At 57.8% G+C, this 18,211-nt stretch overlaps 2 protein-coding genes across 2 annotated transcripts in view; one reads left to right on the forward strand and one right to left on the reverse strand.

Moving 5' to 3' along the window:
- The first annotated feature begins 852 nt into the window (after positions 1-852).
- On the forward strand, positions 853-5,051 carry EMX1 (empty spiracles homeobox 1). The gene is made up of 3 exons (XM_062574728.1): positions 853-1,210; positions 2,927-3,111; positions 4,884-5,051. The coding sequence occupies exons 1-3, from the start codon at positions 865-867 to the stop codon at positions 5,049-5,051; spliced, it is 699 nt and encodes a 232-aa protein (XP_062430712.1). The 5' UTR covers positions 853-864.
- Positions 5,052-9,657: 4,606 nt separating this feature from the next.
- SFXN5 (sideroflexin 5) overlaps positions 9,658-18,211 on the reverse strand; it is a 111,881-nt gene continuing 103,327 nt past the window's right edge. The window contains exon 13 of the mRNA XM_062574473.1: positions 9,658-9,820. Coding sequence (XP_062430457.1) covers positions 9,743-9,820 — 78 coding nt within the window. The 3' untranslated portion in view covers positions 9,658-9,742. The remainder of the gene's footprint in view (positions 9,821-18,211) is intronic.

Consider the following 18,211-nt stretch of genomic DNA (forward strand, 5'->3'; position numbering starts at 1 on the left):
TTGTTTTTCTTCTTCTTCGATTTCGTTCGGCCCGTGGGACGATCGCGCTTTTGTCGGCGCCGCGGGCCGCTGCGCGCAGCGCCCTTTGCGCCGCCGCGGAGCCAGGCCGCAGCCGCGGCAGGGGAGGGGGAGAGCCGCGGGGGGGGCTCGGGCCTCACCTCCCTTCCCCTCGCACCCAAAGCCCGGTAGGTCCTGCCAGCGGCTGCGGAGTTACAAACCATCGCGAAGGAGGCAGATAGATAGATACATTTTAAGGACGAAAAAGGGATTTTTTTTTTTTTGATTTTTTTAAGAGCCCCCGAAGGGAGCCGCGCCGCTCCGCCGGGAGCGCGGAGCGGGGGGGGGGGGGTGTTTCCCCCCCCCCCATCAGCTCTTTCTCCGCCAACTTTGCGGCGCTTCAGCGGGCAGCGGCTCCAGTCCGGCTTTTCGGGAGCTCTCGCTGCCGCCTCGGCCCCCCTCGCCCCCCCCCCCCCAGCCCCGGCGCCCCCCTTGCGCGCCCCCCCGCGCCCTCCCCGCGCCCGCGGCAGGTGAGTCCGCCCCTTGCGCCTGGCCGCGCCAGGTACCGGCTTTATTTGCAGCGCGGCGGCGGCGGCGGCGGCCCCGGGGGTGCGGGCAGCGCCGAGCACCGCGGCCGGCGGCGCGGGGGTGGCCGGCGCGGGGGTGTGCACGCGTGTGCGTGTGTGCGTGCACGCGTGTGTGTGTGTGTGTGTGCACGCTGCCCAGGGGGAGGCTGCGCGCAAAGCCACGCGCGGACGCGCGCGCGCGCGCACCCGGGGGCGCAGCCCCGCTGCAGCCCCCCCCCCCCCCCCCCCCGGTTCTCCTCCCCGCCGCCTCCTCTTCCCCGCCGCCCCGGCGGCGCACACCATGTTCCAGCCGTCCGCGAAGCGCTGCTTCACCATCGAGTCCCTGGTGGCCAAGGACACGCCGCTGAGCCCCGACGAGCCGCTGCGCCCCGCCGCCCTGCCCTACGCCGGCCCCGACGCCTTCGCCAACGGCTTCCAGGGCGCCGCCGGCCGCTCCCTCTACGGCAGCGCCGAGCTCGTCTTCCCCGAGGCCGTGGGGCACCCGGCGCTGCCCGTCGGGCCGCACCAGCTGGCCGCCGCCTCGCCGCTGCCGCACCCGCACCCCTTCTTCGGGCCGCAGCCCCGCGACCCGCTCAACTTCTACCCCTGGGTGCTGCGGAACCGCTTCTTCGGGCACCGCTTCCAAGGTGAGCCGCGGGCGCGGGGGGCTCCGCCGCCCCCCCCCGGCCCCTCGCCCGGGCCCGACCTGTTGCTCCGCGGAGCCTCCGGGCCGGGGGGGCGGGCGGGAGGGGGGGAGACCGGGGGGCGCCGCGCAGTTGCACGCACCCACTTAGCAGAGCCGCGGTGCACTTGCACGCACGCGCTGCGTGGAGCCGGGTCGCGTTTGTTTGCACGCACACGCTTAACAGAGCCGCGGGGCAGTTGCACAAACGCGCTTAATAGAGCCGCGGTGTATTTGTTTGCGCGCACACGCTTAACAGAGCCGCGGAGCAGTTGCGTGCACACGCTTAATAGAGCCGCGGTGTATTTATTTGCACTTACTTAACAGAGCTGGGCTGCGCTGATTTGCGCCCACACCTAATAGAGCTGCCGTGTGGTTATTTGCACGCACCCACCTAACAGAGCCGCGGTGCACTTGCACGCGCACACTTACGGGTGCATCTATTTGCACGCACACCCAGAGCCGGGCTGCGTTTGCACAACCGTGTAGTGTCAGCGTGCATTTGCACACGCGTGTTTCCCCCCCCCCCCGGCTGAGCCCCCCGATTCCCGACGACGACAGGGGCTTTGCGCGGGCGCGGAGCGGCGCCGCGGGCCGAGCGCGGCCCGGGCGGCCGGGGGGGCGCGTCCGCCGCCGCGGTTCGCGTTTTGCCGGCTCTGAAACGACGGGAAAGATTTCGCTCGATCTCATCTCCAAAAAGGGGGCTTCTTTCCCTTTCCTTTTCCCCCTTCTTTCCTGTTTATCTTCTTTTTTTCTTCTTCCTTTTTTCCTTCTCGCCTTCTCTCGCTCATTCCTTTCTTTCCTTTCTTCTTTCTCTCCTTTATTGCTTTTCTCTTTCTTTCTCTTTCTCTCTCTTTCTCTTTCTCTTTCTCTCTCTCCTTCTTCCTCTCCTTCTTCCTCTTTTCTCTTTCTCTTTCTCTTTCTTTCTCTCTTTCTTTCTCTTTCCTTCTCTCCTTCTTCCTCTTTCCTCTTTCTCTTTCTTTCTCTCTTTCTTTCTCTCTTTCTTTCTCTTTCTCTCCTTCTTTCTCTTTCTCTTTCTCTCTTTCTCTCTCTTTTTACTTCTTTCTCCCTCTCTCCCTTCCTTTCCCTCTCGCTTCTCTCACTCCTTCTCTCTTTCTCGTCCCCTTCCCTCTCTCCCCGTCCTCCGTCGCCTCCGTCCCCCCTTCCCTCCCGCGGGCCGCGGCTCTGCCCCGCGCGGCTCCGGCGCTGCCTCCGCTCCGCTCCCGCCGGGCCCCGAGTCCCTTTCTGTGCCGCTCTCTGCCCGGCTTTCCTTCCCGTTCCCCTTTTCTCCCTTCCTTCCTTTCCATCTTTTTCCTCCTTCCCATCCTTCTTTCTTTCTCTCTCCCTCTTTCTCCTTCTTTCTCTTTTTTCTCTTTTTTTTCTCTTTCTCTCTCCTTTCCCTCTCTTTTCTCCCCCTCTTTTCTCTCCCTCTTTCTTTCTTTTTTTTTTCCCTCTCCCTATGTCTTTCTTTCTCTTTCTTTCACCTCGTCTTCCCATGTCGGGTCACCCAGTGGGAAAGCAGGAGATGGGCCGGGACAGGCCCAGCTGGGACAGGCTGGGATGGGATGAGATGGGACAGACTGGGACGGGACAGGACGGGACATGATGGGATGGGATGGCAGGCGGTGCTGGGACCCGGAGGGCACACGAAGGGCGCTGACGGGCGCCGCTCTGCCCGCAGGGAGCGAGGTGGCCCAGGAGAGCCTGCTGCTGCACGGGCCCTTCGCCCGCAAGCCCAAGCGCATCCGCACCGCCTTCTCCCCCTCGCAGCTGCTGCGCCTGGAGCGCGCCTTCGAGAAGAACCACTACGTGGTGGGCGCCGAGCGCAAGCAGCTCGCCAGCAGCCTCAGCCTCTCCGAGACGCAGGTATGCGGCGCCCGGCGCCGTTCGGGGCTTTTTAATTTGTTCGGGTTTAACCCTCGGAGCGGGAACGGCGGCGTCCCGGCGCGGCGGCCTCAGCCCCGGCGGCCGCTTTTCTTCTGCCGCTCGGGGCCCTGCTGAAACTGTGCCGGGGGGGGGGGGGAACAAATTAAAAAAAATCCCCGGAGAGGCCGAGGAGCAAAGAGCGGCTTGTCCGGGCGGCGCGCGGATGCCCCGGCCGTTCTGCCTCGCCGCCCCGGTGTTTATCCAGGCCGGGGAGGGGGGAGCAGAGGCGACGTCTGAGCCTCCAGCGGCGAGCGGAGCCCAGCGGCGCGGGAAGAGCGGCGGGGATCCCGCGCGGGCGCTTGTGCCGGGCGGCGGAGGGGCCGACAGGGCGTTCGCCTCCGCGGCTGCCGTTAGCGGGGGGCCGTGACGCGGCCGTGCCGCGGCGAGCGAGCGCCGGCAGGCCGAGCTGCTCGGAGGAAGCTCGGCGCGGCCGCGGCCTGGGCCGGCGCTCCGGACGCGTTCCCGTTGCAGGCGCCCGACCGGCCGCGCTCCGCGGCCGATCCTGCCGGGAAAGCCCCGGCGTTCTTGCAATGCGGAGCGGGGTGGACGGTTTCTCCTGTCGCCATCCGGATCAGAGCAGGTTTCCCGGCGCTGAAGGGCTGTTAGTGCCGCTCTGACAGCCGCAGAGCCGCACTCAGGCGGCTTAATTGCTTTATGCCTCAGTTTCCCCTTCTATAATTTAGGGATAAGGGAACTTCCCTGCTCCCGTGGGTGCCAAGAGCTTTAATTAAGTTTGCAAAGTGCTTTGCAGTTGTGGAATGAAAGGTGCCAGCTCAGTGTTGCTGCATCTGCAATTAATGCCGCGTCTGTAATTAATGCTGCGGGAGATGGGAACGGGGCCGGTGGTGGGGGTTAGCGTTTGGGCTGGGAACTGGGCCGGCTGCAGCGGCCAGACGCCTCCAGCCGGACCACGTCTGGGCTGGTGTCGGCGGCCGAGCAGCGGCACCTAGTGTCCCGCGAGGGCCCGGGAGCGGGGCCGCAGCCCACGTCGCCGGCTGCACCGGGACCGGCTGCATCCCGTGTCGCTGGGTGCATCCCACATTTCTGGCTGCATGGGGACCAGCTGCATCCCATGTCACCGGCTGCATCCCGTGTCACTGGCTGCACCACGTGTCACCGGCTGCATTCTGCATCGCTGGCTGCACGGGGACCGGCTTCATCCCATGTCATTGGCTGCACCACGCGTCACCGGCTGCATCCCGTGTCACCAGCTGCACGGGGACCGGCTGCATCCTGCATCGCCAGCTGCACGGGGACCGGCTGCATCCCATGTCACCGGCTGCACAGGGACCGGCTGCATCCTGCATCACCAGCTGCACGGGGACCGGCTGCATCCTGCATCGCCGGCTGCAGCCCTCATCCGTGCCACAGCGTCCGCGGTGCCGCGTCTCAGCCGGGCCGGGGGCTCTGCTCCCGTTCGGGGTCGCGCATCTGGAAACAGAGGGATGCGTCCGCCGGGGCAGCGTCTCTGAGGACGGAGACCTGTCGCCTCCCCAGGCTGCCGTTCGAGCACTCCTTCCCGCTAAACGTGGGCTATAGCTGGATGAGCCCAGAAAGCAGGGTGATGGGCACTGGCACGGCAGGGATGGTGCCACTGGGGTGTGTGTGATGGTCTCCGTGTCTGAGCTGTGGCTCGGGCCGGGATTCGGGGCCGCGTTGGCTCTCCCGGGGGTCGGGGCGCCCTCACCCATCGCCTTCCTCCCCTGCCGCAGGTGAAGGTCTGGTTCCAGAACAGGCGGACGAAATACAAGCGGCAAAAGCTGGAGGAGGAAGGGCCCGAGGCGGACCAGAAGAAGAAGGGCTCCCACCACATCAACCGATGGCGGCTGGCCACCAAGCAGGCGGGCGGCGAGGACATCGACGTCACCTCCAACGACTAGGGCTGGCGCGGGGGCCGGCGGCAGCCGCCATGCGCAGGGACCACGAACGCTAGGCGAGCCGCCCGGCCGCCGCTTCCCGCCGGGGCCGGCGCCCGGCGCAGCCAGCCGCCAGCCCGCGCGGCGCCCCGGGGCGCCCCGAGGAGCAGCAGCAGCAGCAGCAGCAGGAGGAGGAGGAGGAGGAGGAGGTCGAAGCGCCCCCCCACCCCCATCCCCGGGACGTCGCCCTCCTCCGAGCCGGAAGCCGTCCGGCGGCCGCCAGCTCCAATAAAAACGTCCTACCTAGACGCTCGATGTACCCAACCCTTCTTTTTCCTTTTTCCTTTTCTTTTTCCTTCCCATCTCTTTCCCTTCCTTTCTTTTTTCCTTTTTCCCCCATTTTTTTCCTTTTCTCCCCCATTTTTCTATTTTTTCTGTCCTTTTCCCTTTTCTTTTCCCTTTTTTCCTTTTTCCTTCTCTTTTCCCCTTTTCTTTCTTTCCTTTTCTTTTTACCTTTTCTTTCCTTTTTTCCTTTTCCTTTTTCCTCCTCTTTTTTTCCTTTTCCTCCCCCCTCCGTTCTTCCCTGGTTTCCCCCTTTCTTTTCCTTTCTGCCTCCCTTTTTTCCTCCCTCCTTCTTTTCCTCCTTTATTTCTCCCCCTCTCTTCCCCCCCCCCTTTTTTTAACGCGGTTTCGGATTTAATTTATTCTCTTCCCCCCATGCCTGTGTGTGTGCGGTCCCCGTCGTAGGTAGCCGGCAGCTGTAGTGTGTGTTACTGCGTGGAAATAAAAAGCGAACCGGGCTCGACGCCTCTCTGCTCGCGAGGCGCCGCCGGCCTCCCGCCCCGCAGATGCTTTTTTCCCCCCTCCCTGCCGCACGATCCGGGTGGGAACCGGGTTTTGGGCGGCGAGCGATCCAGTGCGGTGAGCCCCAACCCCGAGGAAAAGCTCCCGGAGCAACGGATTTGGGGTGGTTTTGACCAAAACGCCCATCGCCCATTGGCTCAGCAAGTGCCCGGCATCACCCGTTCCCGGCGTGTTTTCCCACCCGAGGCCCCGCTGCCGGCGACGGTGAGCACCCAGTGGCCGCCGCAGCTGGTCCCACTGGGCGCGGGGAAAGCTGCGGGTTTGGCCAGGAACCGTTGGCCAAACCATTCCCAGGGCCACTGAAATGTCCACAGGGCTGGATGTCCGCAGGGCTGATGGGGCTGGATGTCCATGGAGAAGGATGTTCATGGAGCTGGTGTGGATAGATGTCCACAGGAAAGGCTGTCTGCAGGGCTGGTGGGAATGGTTGTCCGTGGGGAAGGACATCCACAGGGCTGGTGAGGATGTTTATGGAGCTGGTGAGGATGGATGTCCATTGGGATGGACATCTGCAGGGAAGGATGTCCACAGGGCTAGTGGGCAAGGACAGTTGTGAGGCTGGCAAGGACAAGCATCCATGGGGGTGGTGGGGATGGACATCCATGGGGAAGGATGTCCACAGGGATGGACATCCACAGGGCTGGTGGAGATTGATGTTCATGGGGAAGGACATCCATGGGGCTGATGGTCACGGGGAAGGATGTCTGTAGGGCTGGTGAGGACACATATCCAAGGGCCCAGTGAGGACGGATGGCTGCCGGACTGGTGGGCATGAATGTCCATAGGGAAGGATGTCCACAGGGCTGGTGGCCAAGGACACTGGGGAGGCTGGTGAGGACAGACATCCATGGGCCCAGTGAGGATGGACATCCATTGGGAAGGATGTCCATGGGGATGGACATCCATGGGGCTGGACACCCAAGGGACCGGGCACAACAGGTAAGAGCGGTATGTGCCAGGGTTCGGGGTTGGCAGCACTTCACACCTGCACGGGGATCGGCTGCCGAGGGAGAGGCTGTTCCCAAACAGCCCCGTTCTTCCCTCGGAAACGCACAGCTCCTGTTAAAGCCAGTTTGTGAGACCCTGTGATTTGCAGCGGCACTAGGGCCAGTCCCACCTTAGCCGCGCGGGCCGGGCTGGGTGCCACAGCCGGGGACGCCCGTGCAGAGCGGCATCGCCGGCTCGCTCCGCGGCGCCTGCCTCGCGTTTGGGGTCCTACCCCCCAAAAACGGGTGACTGCAGCGCTTCAAATGCATCCACTGTTTATTCCCGACGTTTAGAAGGGTTACACAAAGTGTGGCGAGCCAGAAGTCTACCCGAGAAGGTTAAAAAGAGACGGCGGCATCCCCGCTGCAAGGCGACGCCGCAGGAACCGCTGGAAGACGTGACGGGAAGACGCCTCCTCCAAAACACAGCAATAATAATAATTAAAAAGAATAATAATAAACAGCTTTAAAAGAGGACATTTCCTAAAGCGAACCAGGCCCGCGAGACCCACGAGCTGACGGGGCTCACCATCGTAGACGTCGGGGGCAGAAGGCACCTCCCGCACGCGCAATTCAGGCGCATCGTCAGCGCCGTGTGCGCCGCGGTCCGGGCTGCGAGGAGGCGGCGCGAGCCCGGCCGGCGCCTGGGGTCCCGGGCCAGCGGTCCCGGCGCTCGTGCCTTCCCAGCAAACTTCTTGCTGGTGCCTTCTGCTGCAACCTGGTCCTCAGCGCTCCTTAATTAACGCACCCAAGAAATCAATTAGCTGCTCCGCTCCTAATTAAATGCCACAGGAGACGATCGTCTCATTATTATTATTATCTGCCGAGGTGAACGATCTGACGCGCGCGGGCCCGTGCAGCGGGCGGGTGTCTTCCCGGGCCTGCCACTGCCCCAATTATAGGAAATAACAAATGCAAGCGGCTGGGCTGCTCTCCCAAACCCAGGGCTCCTTTTGTGCATTAGGAAAGTCAAAGCGATTAATTAGCTATTAAGTGAAGGTGCATAATGTTATCGCTAGCTGTTGTGGGTACTCTTTATTTGTTTTTTTCTTTTTTGGTGCAATTTGCTGCCCTAATGAACAGTCCCACCGTGCTCTGGGGCTCCCAGCGGCTCCTTGCTGACGCCGCGCAGGGCGCTAGGCATGCGTTCCCCGAAGGTGGCCCGGGAGCTGTTCTGGGACATGCGGGATGAAGCCAGCTTCGTAGGGTTTGTCCTGCAAGAAGGTCAATCCAGAGTCATCCCATCCTCCGCCTGATGTCCAGAGGTTGGTGTAACCCTGCTGATCTCCAAGCTGGAGCAGCAGCTATGGGGCATCGAGGGATCAGCTCATCCGCTCTGGGCTTTTTCTCCGCTTTGTCTCCTATGGTGGGACCCCACGGAGAATCAGATTGGGGAATTCCTCCTGCTTTAAAATAAGCTCCCCCCCCCCCTTTTCTTTTCCCCCAGCTGACCTGGAACCATGCTTAAAAGCTGCTCCATCAAGGAGGGCCACATCTCACCGGAGCGATCGCCCCCCCCTCCTCCTTCCCTGCTTGGTGTTGAGCACCTGTTCAGCTCAGCTAGTGCATCCAAAGGTCCCCACCAGGTCCGGCTCGGCCATCCCATGCGCTGGCGGAGGTGCAGGCGAACTCAGACACTGGGTTTCTCCTGCTCCCCCTCTTCCAGAAGCCCCAAACAACGTTGGCATTTTGGCGAGCGCACTCTGTGCTTGGAGAGGCCTTCGTCCCACCGCTGCGCAGAGATGCCCGCTGGGGACCCGCCGTGCAGAGCTCGCCGGCTGCTCCGGCTCTCGGGGGCAGCCCTCCGGGCTCAGAGCCCGGGAAGGCAGGCGAGCGCTCGGGCTGGCCGGCCTGCCGGCGGGATGCTCCTGCGCTGCGGCCTCCTCCGCGCCGGGTGCACCAGCTCCAGCAGCTCGAAGGCTCCAACACTTTATTTTTGCCAGGTAATTGCTAATCTGGAACCACCTGGAATAGCTCTCGGGCGCTGGGAGCCTTTACTTCGGGCAGCATCAGTTTTGCCGGCTCAAAGCGCTGGTGAAAGCAGGTCTTCAGCCCGCCAGCTTCGCACAGCCTGACTTACCCGGTTGGCTTGAATTAACGTGACTTTTAGAGGGCTTGTGCTAGGTGGGATGAAGCCTGTCCGTGCAAAGCCCAGGGGCGGCCCAACGCGCTTCGTGCCGGCCTGCTCCCCATGCTGGCTTTCCAGTCGCTCGACCGCTGGGCCAAAATCCTTGCCGAGATGCCGGTCCGGAGGCTCGTAGGACACAGCGGGGCTGGCAGGAGGCCACCTGGCAGCAGCAGCAGGAGGAGGGTGCACGGGCTACGAGCTCCGTTGCGTGAGCGCAGGTTACAAATCCGGCCGCGGACAGGGCGGGATCGACGTGAAAGCAGCACAGCGGCGGGCGCCCCATCGCGCGACACGCGCAGCCGGCCCCGTGCGGGCATCGCCGGGGAGATGCAATTTGCGTTGGAAACAAAGTTTGCCTGGTGAGGCCGACGCTCGCGGAGTTAGGTGAGCCCACGTAACCGTCCCCCCGCGCAGCGCTACGCGTCCCGCGGCTGTTCACTAGCCAGCGCTCTACAGTGTTTGAATGTAAGTTGTCGTGGTTGTTCCTGTTGCTAATTTAAAACTTTTAATATTAAATCTTCTTGCCTGGTGTGAGGTGTGAGTTCTTGCAAAGTGTTAATTCCCTCCCAGCCCTCTGGGAGCGGGAATACGTTGCTATCTCTGAGCTCTACTGCTTGTGGTGGCTTCTTCTTCTTCTTCTTCTTTTTTTTTTTTTTTTTTTTTTTTTTCCCAGTAGTAATCTCACGTTTCCCCCTTTCCCTCCCCAAATCTTCCGGGTCGAGACGCGCTGCTTCTCCTTACAGTCCTTTATTGTAGACGACCGTCTTGCTGGCAGTGGCCGTGGCAATTTCGGGCTCCAGCCGGGATGTCTCGATCTGTGAAAAGGGACGGGAGAAGGGATCAGCCTCGCGTCGGGCCGTGGCCACCTTCACTCGCCCGCACAGCGGCTCCGAGGGGCCAGCAGACCCCACCACTGGCTCACCGGGACATCGCCCCTTCCGCTGCTGAAGCCGGCCCCCTGCCCCGTCCGCAGCCCGTTCAGGCCCCGCAAAGCCAAGCCGGCCCCGGAGCCGGCGGCGGCGAAGCTCCCTACCCCTCGGTGGGCATCGCAGCTGAAAGCCCGCGCGCCAGTTTTCCCCCTTTTTGCTGGTTTTTTCCCCTCGGCTGCTTTGCAGGACCGGTTCCCAGCGCGCCGGAGTCGGCCTGATCCGGGCACGGACCCGGGGTGCTCTCAGTTCCTGGCACGAGCGGGGGTCCGGCTCGCAAACGGGCCGGCGCACCTTGCACGCTTACACTTTTCCAGATCCTATACGTTGCTTCGGTGCTGTCGCTGACACAATGCTAGGAACCCACGTTAAAATCTAAATGCTTTTGAAAATGTTTAACCTAGTTAGACAAATTAGCAAAAATTTGTGCAAAACAATTTAGGTATTTAAAATATTCAATGTTTTTAAAAACTGGAAAAACTGTTCTTAGCTTTCAGCTGCAAAAACCCAACAAAATATAACATCAAAGCAATCTTAACATGAGGTGCAACATAACCCTTCAGCAAAGCTGTTAAACAGCTACTGAAGCATCACGGGAAATAGCACTTCATTTATTCAAATGCACATATGTCAGGTTTTTGCACCATATGTCATTCCAAGCTATTTACAGTAATAATTAAATCTTAATCAACGTTTAACCTCTGTAAAATGTTTGAAGGGATCTAATCACCCTTCAGACTGCACTAATGAAGGAGAAATATATAAACATAAAAAGAAAATGATGCATAGATAGCACACCAGAAAGAACAGTAATTGCAAAATTGTATTTCTTTTAAATATAATCAGCAAATTATGTAAAGTAAGCCAACGAGTATTTTAAGTGAAGACATCTTGGGTGTCAGAGGTGTGATCAGCTAATTTTGTACTGCTATCCATAACAGATGTAGCATATTTTCCTTTAGTGCCATTATTAGCAACTTCACCGTTTCTTTCTGTGCTGCACCGCAAAGTGAAGCATCGTACCGGGGGAGAGCACCCGGCAAAGGTAAAGGAAAGGCTGTTCGCACGGCAGGAGCTGCTCCGAGAGCGCACCGACTCCCATCCGCCCGGCTCTGACGCAGCTTTTCTCTCCGCCGTTTTCTCTCCTGCCTCCCAGACGGAGCGAGGAAGGCTCCCCGGCATCGAGGCTGGGCGTTCGCACCCACCGGCGGGAGAAGCAACCAGGTGAGAGGAGCTTCGGGAGGTCCCGGAAGAGGGTGGGCCAACGCTCACGCCAGCAGATCGCACTCCTCTCCGTGCAAAAGCCCGCGCGGAAGACGGGGCAGCGGCCGCCTTCAGCGCGGCTCAGTTCATTCCTTGAGTCTGTCAGGGCTGGTTTTTGGTAGAAAGTGTAACTTCACCCCATGGTGGGGTAGACTGCTCTTTCAGCTGTTGGTGGCCTGGACCTCCTTGGCCGAGCTTCCACCTAACACGGCATCCTGAAAGGATCCAGGCATCACGGTGCCACACACACTGCCATGTGATGTGGACACGGCAGGGCGAGCCTCACCTGGACGGCCTGGCTGTGGACCTCTTGAGTTGATAACTGGTGAGAGAAGTCACCTCAGGAGCAGATGAACCAGGTTTTGCTAAGTTTGTTGATGCCACTGCTCTCAGACCTGCACTACTGAGTAGCTGTCTAACCTCATGCTGTCGTCTCTGGCATCCACTGAGTAGCTCTTTGCTATGCTCTGGTCACTGCTTTGTCTGCAACACAACTATATTTCCAGGCTCACGCTGCTTTCCTTACTATCTCGTCTACTAAGCAAACGTATGGAACAGGAATCAGGGAAAGGAAATCTTGGTGTTCATCTCACAGAGATGCTCCTGCACTGTTGCAGAGGAGAGAAGGGTAGTTTCCTCCAGAACAGGGTTTGATAGCTGCTCGCATACTCTTGAGGGCCTTTGGGAGTTGGGCTTGTTGGTGATTTAATTCCTTGTGTCTCCGCTTCTGAGAAACTGCATCAGGTGGGTCCCTCTTGGGCATGGCAATGCCAGGAAGCCCTCTAAAAGGAAATGTCTGCCAGGGAGGAGGCTTTACAGTGGGTGACGGGACCTGGGACCCACCCCTGAGTGCCTACCATGGGACTGGTCTTGGGCTGTGACCATCCTCTTCCTCCTGAAGAGGCAGACCCACTTATCCTGCTGGGGCAAAGGATGGATCCCCTTCCCGAGTCAAAAGTTATAGCACTGAGGTTCTTAATGGAAAAAGCCTCGACAGTGATGTTGGGAGAATGCAAATCCAAGCAGGGTACAAGCTCAGCACCAGCGCTTGAGGGAATCACAGCATGTAAGTGCCACTGAGGCGTGCTGAAAAGTAGCAGATTTGGGAAAAGCCCCTTTTAGGTAGACCATCCGTGCAGCACTGACTGCTTGGTAACTGCTGTACTGGGATGGGGAAGACCAGAGCAAGAGAGAAGAAGGGGAAAAGCCCGCTCTTCTTCTAGGAGGCTTGTGAAAGCTTTGGGGTAGCTGCAGGGAGATCCTCACCGGGAGCTGGCCAAGGTGCACAGCAGAAGTGCTTCTCAAAGCACAGTAGGAGACGAGGCACAGGATCTGGGCAGTGCGAGCCTCGGGACGCTCCCAACGCTGCTTCTCCTCACCGGCCCTGGCATCCAGGGCAGCTGGAGGAAGATCCTTTCCTCCTTCTAGCAGACAGCCATAGCATTAAGAAAAAAGAAAGCAACTCCAGCATGCCCCTGACCTTATTCAAGCAACTGTTTTGAGCCGGCATAACCCAGGAAACGCGGGCAGCGGGCCTTCCCACGGTGCTGCTGACCGGGGAAACGCATCCCTCGCGGGGAACAAAGCCGCTCGCAAGGGCCTCGCGGCGCGCGGGGCCCGCCACGCAAGTGCTCTTCCCCCCGTCGCTGCCTTGCAGTGGGAGCCGCTCGCCTCTAATCAGCACCGACAAGGCTAATTGGGGTGATAAAGAACTGGCTCCGCGTGCTGGCGTGGGCTGGAGGAACAAATGGTGCGGTGGTCACAGCTGGTGCTGCGGAGCCGGCGCGGCAGCGAGCAAGCGCGCGCCGGGCGCCGCGAGCCCCAAGTCTCATCAGCCCATGTTGGCGGCGGGGTGGCGAGCTGGGGGGTTGTGTGTGTTTTGCATTCGCTGCTGACACGGGTGTAGCGTGCAGGCACGTCCGGTGAGGCAGAAGCAGGCAGAAAGCAGATGCTTTTTGTTTGGGGTTGATACTCATTTCTATCCCAGCTCGGGAAAAGGTGTAGAAAGGAATGTGCTCCTAAGAGTGGAGGGAGAAAGATAGGTCTAGGCGCACTGCCAGGGATCCTGTAATGATATGGAAGGCAGCTAGGGGAGACAGGAGCAGATGGATTTGGCATACAGCTCCTCACTCAGCCAAAAAAAGGGGGGGGGGGAGAAGAAGGAAGAAAGCAGCCAGTTTTGGTAGGGGGAGGGTCCTGTGGACTGATGGATGCTGTACCAGGAGGTGGGGGAAGGGATAATCCGGCTGGTCACCTCCTCTCCTACGTCTGCCTTGGGAATTACAGAGGGAAAACTCAGCAGTGGCTCTGGCGCGCACCCCAGGGCAGCTATCGCTGGGAGGGCTTCGCTGGCCTGTTCCAGGAGCCCCGCTGTGGTCCTCGGCTGCGCATCTCTCCAAAAAGGCAACGGGAGACAGGGCAACTGCAGAGGGCACCGCCAGGCTAGCTGAGCCCTAACGGAGCTCAAAGCGGTTCAGCAACGACTATTGCTAACAACATCTCCGGCAGCATCACGCGTGACCACAGCTGCTGGTTGCATGGTGGCAGCTCCGTGCGCAGCGCTCGCAGTGCATGCACCACAAGGCTGAGATCTTGCGCACGTCCAGCACCGATAAAAGACCCTGGGCTGCCCTTGGTGTTTCCAAGCGCACTGAAAAATGATCAAGTTTTCCCTCAGCTTAACGAACTACCACTCGTTGGCCGAGTTGCGGGAACCAGACGTGTCCCCTTGCAGCTTGGGGCAACCGCGGTGTGAAGCCACCTTTGCGCTGGTCTCCTGTGGCTCCTTCGTGGTGGCTCATGTCAACCTGCTCTACTTTGGGCTCAATGCACGGTCATCTAATGCACCTCCACGGAGAAGAAGGAACTTGTTAAACTGGTGTAACATGCTTACTTGAGGGTAGAAGAACAGCTTGATTGGGTTTTTTAGGTTCCTTCTTGTTCCTGCAGTAAAACTGCCTAAATGTTATGCTTCCTGATATTTCATATCTTAATTGACAGTAGTTGAAAGAATGCTAATAGGACCAAAATTGCAAATCTGTCCTGGAACCTGTACTTATTTTTATAAGGCTTTCCAAAAATAGAAAATGTAAATTGAATAATGTAAAGACAGCAAGATTTTCCCTCCTCTGCTCAGATAAACTCTCTCCAAACTTTCTCCTAGCGATCCAGAATTGTAAGCGCTCCTGATGGAGCCACTTGCTAAGACTCAAGATCAGGAAACTGGGATTTCCTAAGGATCGCTGCTTGGGAAGGCTACAGTGATATGGGACTAGAGGGTAAAAGCTGGTCTGGGCAGCTGTGAAAGCAGCTAAGACCAAACCATCCCACCTCCGCCAAGCTGGCCTGGATGCCAGGTGAACTAAATGCGCGCAAGGCCTGATCCTGTGCTCCAGAAAAGCCCCAGGGAGCCGACGACAAAGACGGTTTGTCTGATGGCGGACACACAGCACTCGCGTCCCTCGTGTTCCCCATCATCTTCTCCCGTTTACCGTGGACGAGCTGAGTCTCGGCGGCTGCAGGGTTTTAAGCCACCCAAAGAGGTGGTTAAGCCCAAGGCAGCAGGCTGAGGTGCTGGCGTCCTGCTTCCAAGGGTAGCGACCGTCCACACGGCTTGTGATTTTCTATCTTCACGCTTCCAGCTTTGCATTTTTTTCTTCTCTTTGCTGTGCTAAGGAGCTCTCCACTGTCACCTTCTCCTCCCGTGAAAGGTGTTCAAAGATTATTACACCGCCTCTTTTTTAACGTTTATAGGTAACACTCCTCACCCTTCTCTGCAAGGCAGGTTATCGTTTAAAATACTGGTGTTAAAGCTCTTTTCTGAGCTCTTTCCAGTTTTCCTACATACTTCAGAAACTATGCACCCAGCAACTGGACACACTGGTTGAGAGATGGTCTCGTGACTAATGCATGCTGCGATAAATAACTGTGTCAATACCTAATGCTCAGGTCGCTGGCCAAACCACAGAACAGGCTGGGGGGAGCTGGGGGAAGCATTTTGAGCTAAAATCTGAATTTCGTTTGGTTTTCTTTCAACTTAACAATAAAAATTGAACTTAGACTCAACGGCAATATTTCCTCTCCACGTTTTTGATTTCCTCAAGTCTTTCCAATTCCCCGCTTTTAAAGACACGTTCACAGTTTTCACACAAGAAAAAAAAACAAAAAAAAAAAATCCATCGTATTGAGTCAGCAAACCAAAACGTGGGGCCGGGGACCTGGGGCTCCCCCGTACGCCTGGCCTCGGCGCCCTTCGCGTCCCAAAGGGAAGCGCGGCCGGCGAGGACGTCGGGCTGAGCGCGGGGAGGGAGGACCGGGCGCCCCGGAACGCCGGGATCAAAGCCGGCTACGCGCCCGCGGGGGCTCAGGCACTTGGGCAGCGATTACGTCCCCCGTCCAGGGCTCAGACGCTCATTCCTTGCCACCCCCGCTTTGATCCTCGCCTTCTGCCTGACCCTTCACGGAAGGAATCGGAACCGGGGGACTGCAAGGCTCCGAGGCCGGGACGGCCTGGCCGGGACGGCAGCAGGCGAAGCTCGGACGTCCTCTCTCAGCCCGCGCAGGCAAACGCAGGGGCAGAGCGCGCTGCGGACGTTCGGGGGAGGCCAGGAGATGAGGGCTCGGAGCTGCTACACCAGCCGATGGATTAAGCCCTTCTGGTGCTTTGGACCAGTCTATTCAAAAGGGGGCAAACCTGGCATGGACTCCTGCCTCAAAAGATGCTCACCACTATTAGCGCATGGCTTAATGTTACTAATAAAGTCACGACACAGCCTCACCCAAGCTGTCAGAGCACGCCACGAGCCATAAATACAATTAAACTTGTGATGCATCACTCCAGGAGGGTAGCTGCACTCGGGTCTACGCCTGAAAGCATTTGGCCAGCTGAAGTTTCCCCTCTTCTGCAGGTGTTTTGGAGTGAACCACAGCCATTAGCAGGTAAGGATGAACTTAGGAGACAAAAAGTTCAGGACTGTGCTTGATTTATAGCCCGTGTTACTGCCACGTGAATGGATTCACATGTAATCCAGCATATACATAGAGGAAGGAACTATGAGACAGTCCAAGTTTATTGCTTGACTGCAAATCTGGAACTAGTGAGATATGTCTAGCAGGTGGGTAACATGTTTTAAATCCCTGCTATGTAATAACTTAGTGGCGGATTTCACATAAACGACTATCTCTGAGTTCAGAGCGCTGCTTTCAACAAGCAACTTTTGGGGACCTATCATTTCTCCGCAGACACTAAGGCAGGCTTACACTGAAGTGCAAGACAGAAATGCACTGCCTGCAGCAGGACCTGAGGTCACTTTAAACTAGCTAGGGCAAGGTCCCCTAGCTGTCCATGGAGGAGGTAATAGTCCAGTATAAGCTGCAAAACTTGCCCCAGAAATCAGGGAGATAGAGGTGCTGCAGCCTCTGGCTCCAGCCATTGCACCAGTAGTAGTTTCTGACCAGCTTGTTCCCAGCAGACTTTGGTGCATTTATGGGAGCTGCTTTCAAACCTCTGGTTGGGCACCCCTGGAACTGGCATTAAAAACTGCCATCCTTTGAAATTAATTTTATTTTCTCTATTCCCCTTGAAAAAACAAATATTAGTAAAAGGAGGAAAACTGAAATATTTGGCCGTCCTAGCTCTTGAGGCTTATCCATTTCAGAAGAGTTTTTTTGTGCCTGGTTCCTATCATGGATGCATTGACCACCAGCATCCACCTCCAGCTGTCTGCAGGACAGGCCGGAAAACAGATTGTTCTCAGATCAGGCTGGAAAGGGTCTGAACGTGGCAACATGCATCACCCCGCTATGACATCTGTTAGAGGTAAAGTATGTCAGCGACGGTGTTAGTGCCACAAGCTATTCACACTCTATCACATCTGCTGACACCTCTGTTCCGTCCCTGCAAACGTCACGGCTTTTAGCAGAGCCTGAAATGCAAAGTGTCAGCAGCAACTTGGGTGCCATCAGGTTTATGTGTAGAGATGAGCAGGAATATTCCTCATACTCAACAGATGTTTGCCTAGAGATGCGCAATTGCTTCTGACACAGCTGCAAGGCTTAAGGTGTAACAGCCCTCACCTTAAATGGGAGCAACTGACTTTGCCCTGAAGCAGAACGGGAGAGGCTGCAGGATTTATGGGTCAGTACTGGGACAGCAGCTTCATCGAGGCAGCAGTTGTTTAACTTTTGCTCCCCAGATCAGTGAGAACACAGCTGCCTATATGCAGAGTTGCAAAATAGTGTATTACAGTTCCACTAAAGAAAAATATTATGTATAGCTTCTACATCAAGAAAACATTTTCATCAGAAGGGAAAAAAGCAAAACACGACATTTTGGGCTACGGCCCAGCAGGCAGGAGCAGACGACAATTTACCTGCGTGGCGGTGAGCTCCCGCTGCCCAGCGGCACATTTATTTCCGGTGCTATAGAAATGACTGATGACAACAATCAGCCCTAGAAGGTGGGAGAGTAACACATGACAGCAGGCACCTAAGGCCGCAAGGTACCTTCAACCGGCCGACAGGTCCCTGCCTGTCCTTTGAATACAGCGGCTCAACAGACGTTTCATTCCCGTGCTCTGTCCCCTGTGTTTGCTCTCGGCCCTGTACCAGCTCCTCAGTAAGGCACAGGCTTTAACTTTCTGGTTGTCCATGGCCAGCCTTATGGTGCCTCCGGACGACGTCTCTGGATGAACGAAAGCCACGCTCAGGAGCAGAGCCTGGGCCCGGTGAGTGTGGGGCTCACACTGCTCCGAGACCATCTCACCGGGAAGCAGAACATACTCAAGTCTTCCAGCTTTCTGAATGGATGGCAAGGTCACTCCCCTGAACGAAACAGTCTCCTAGTCCTCGCAAAATAGTATTTTGTGAGTCTTTTGTGGAACAAGAGTGTTGCCCACAGCAACAGAAACCCCAAGCATCGAAAAAATGCAAACTATGAAACTGTAAGGTTTTAAAAAGCAAGACAAAAAAAAAAAAGTCTTCCAGTTTCTTATCGTGCAGAAAAAAAAGTGACATTTC

This window comes from Rhea pennata, chromosome 4, assembly GCF_028389875.1.
Source record: "Rhea pennata isolate bPtePen1 chromosome 4, bPtePen1.pri, whole genome shotgun sequence".
NCBI classification, from domain to species: Eukaryota; Metazoa; Chordata; class Aves; order Rheiformes; family Rheidae; genus Rhea; species Rhea pennata.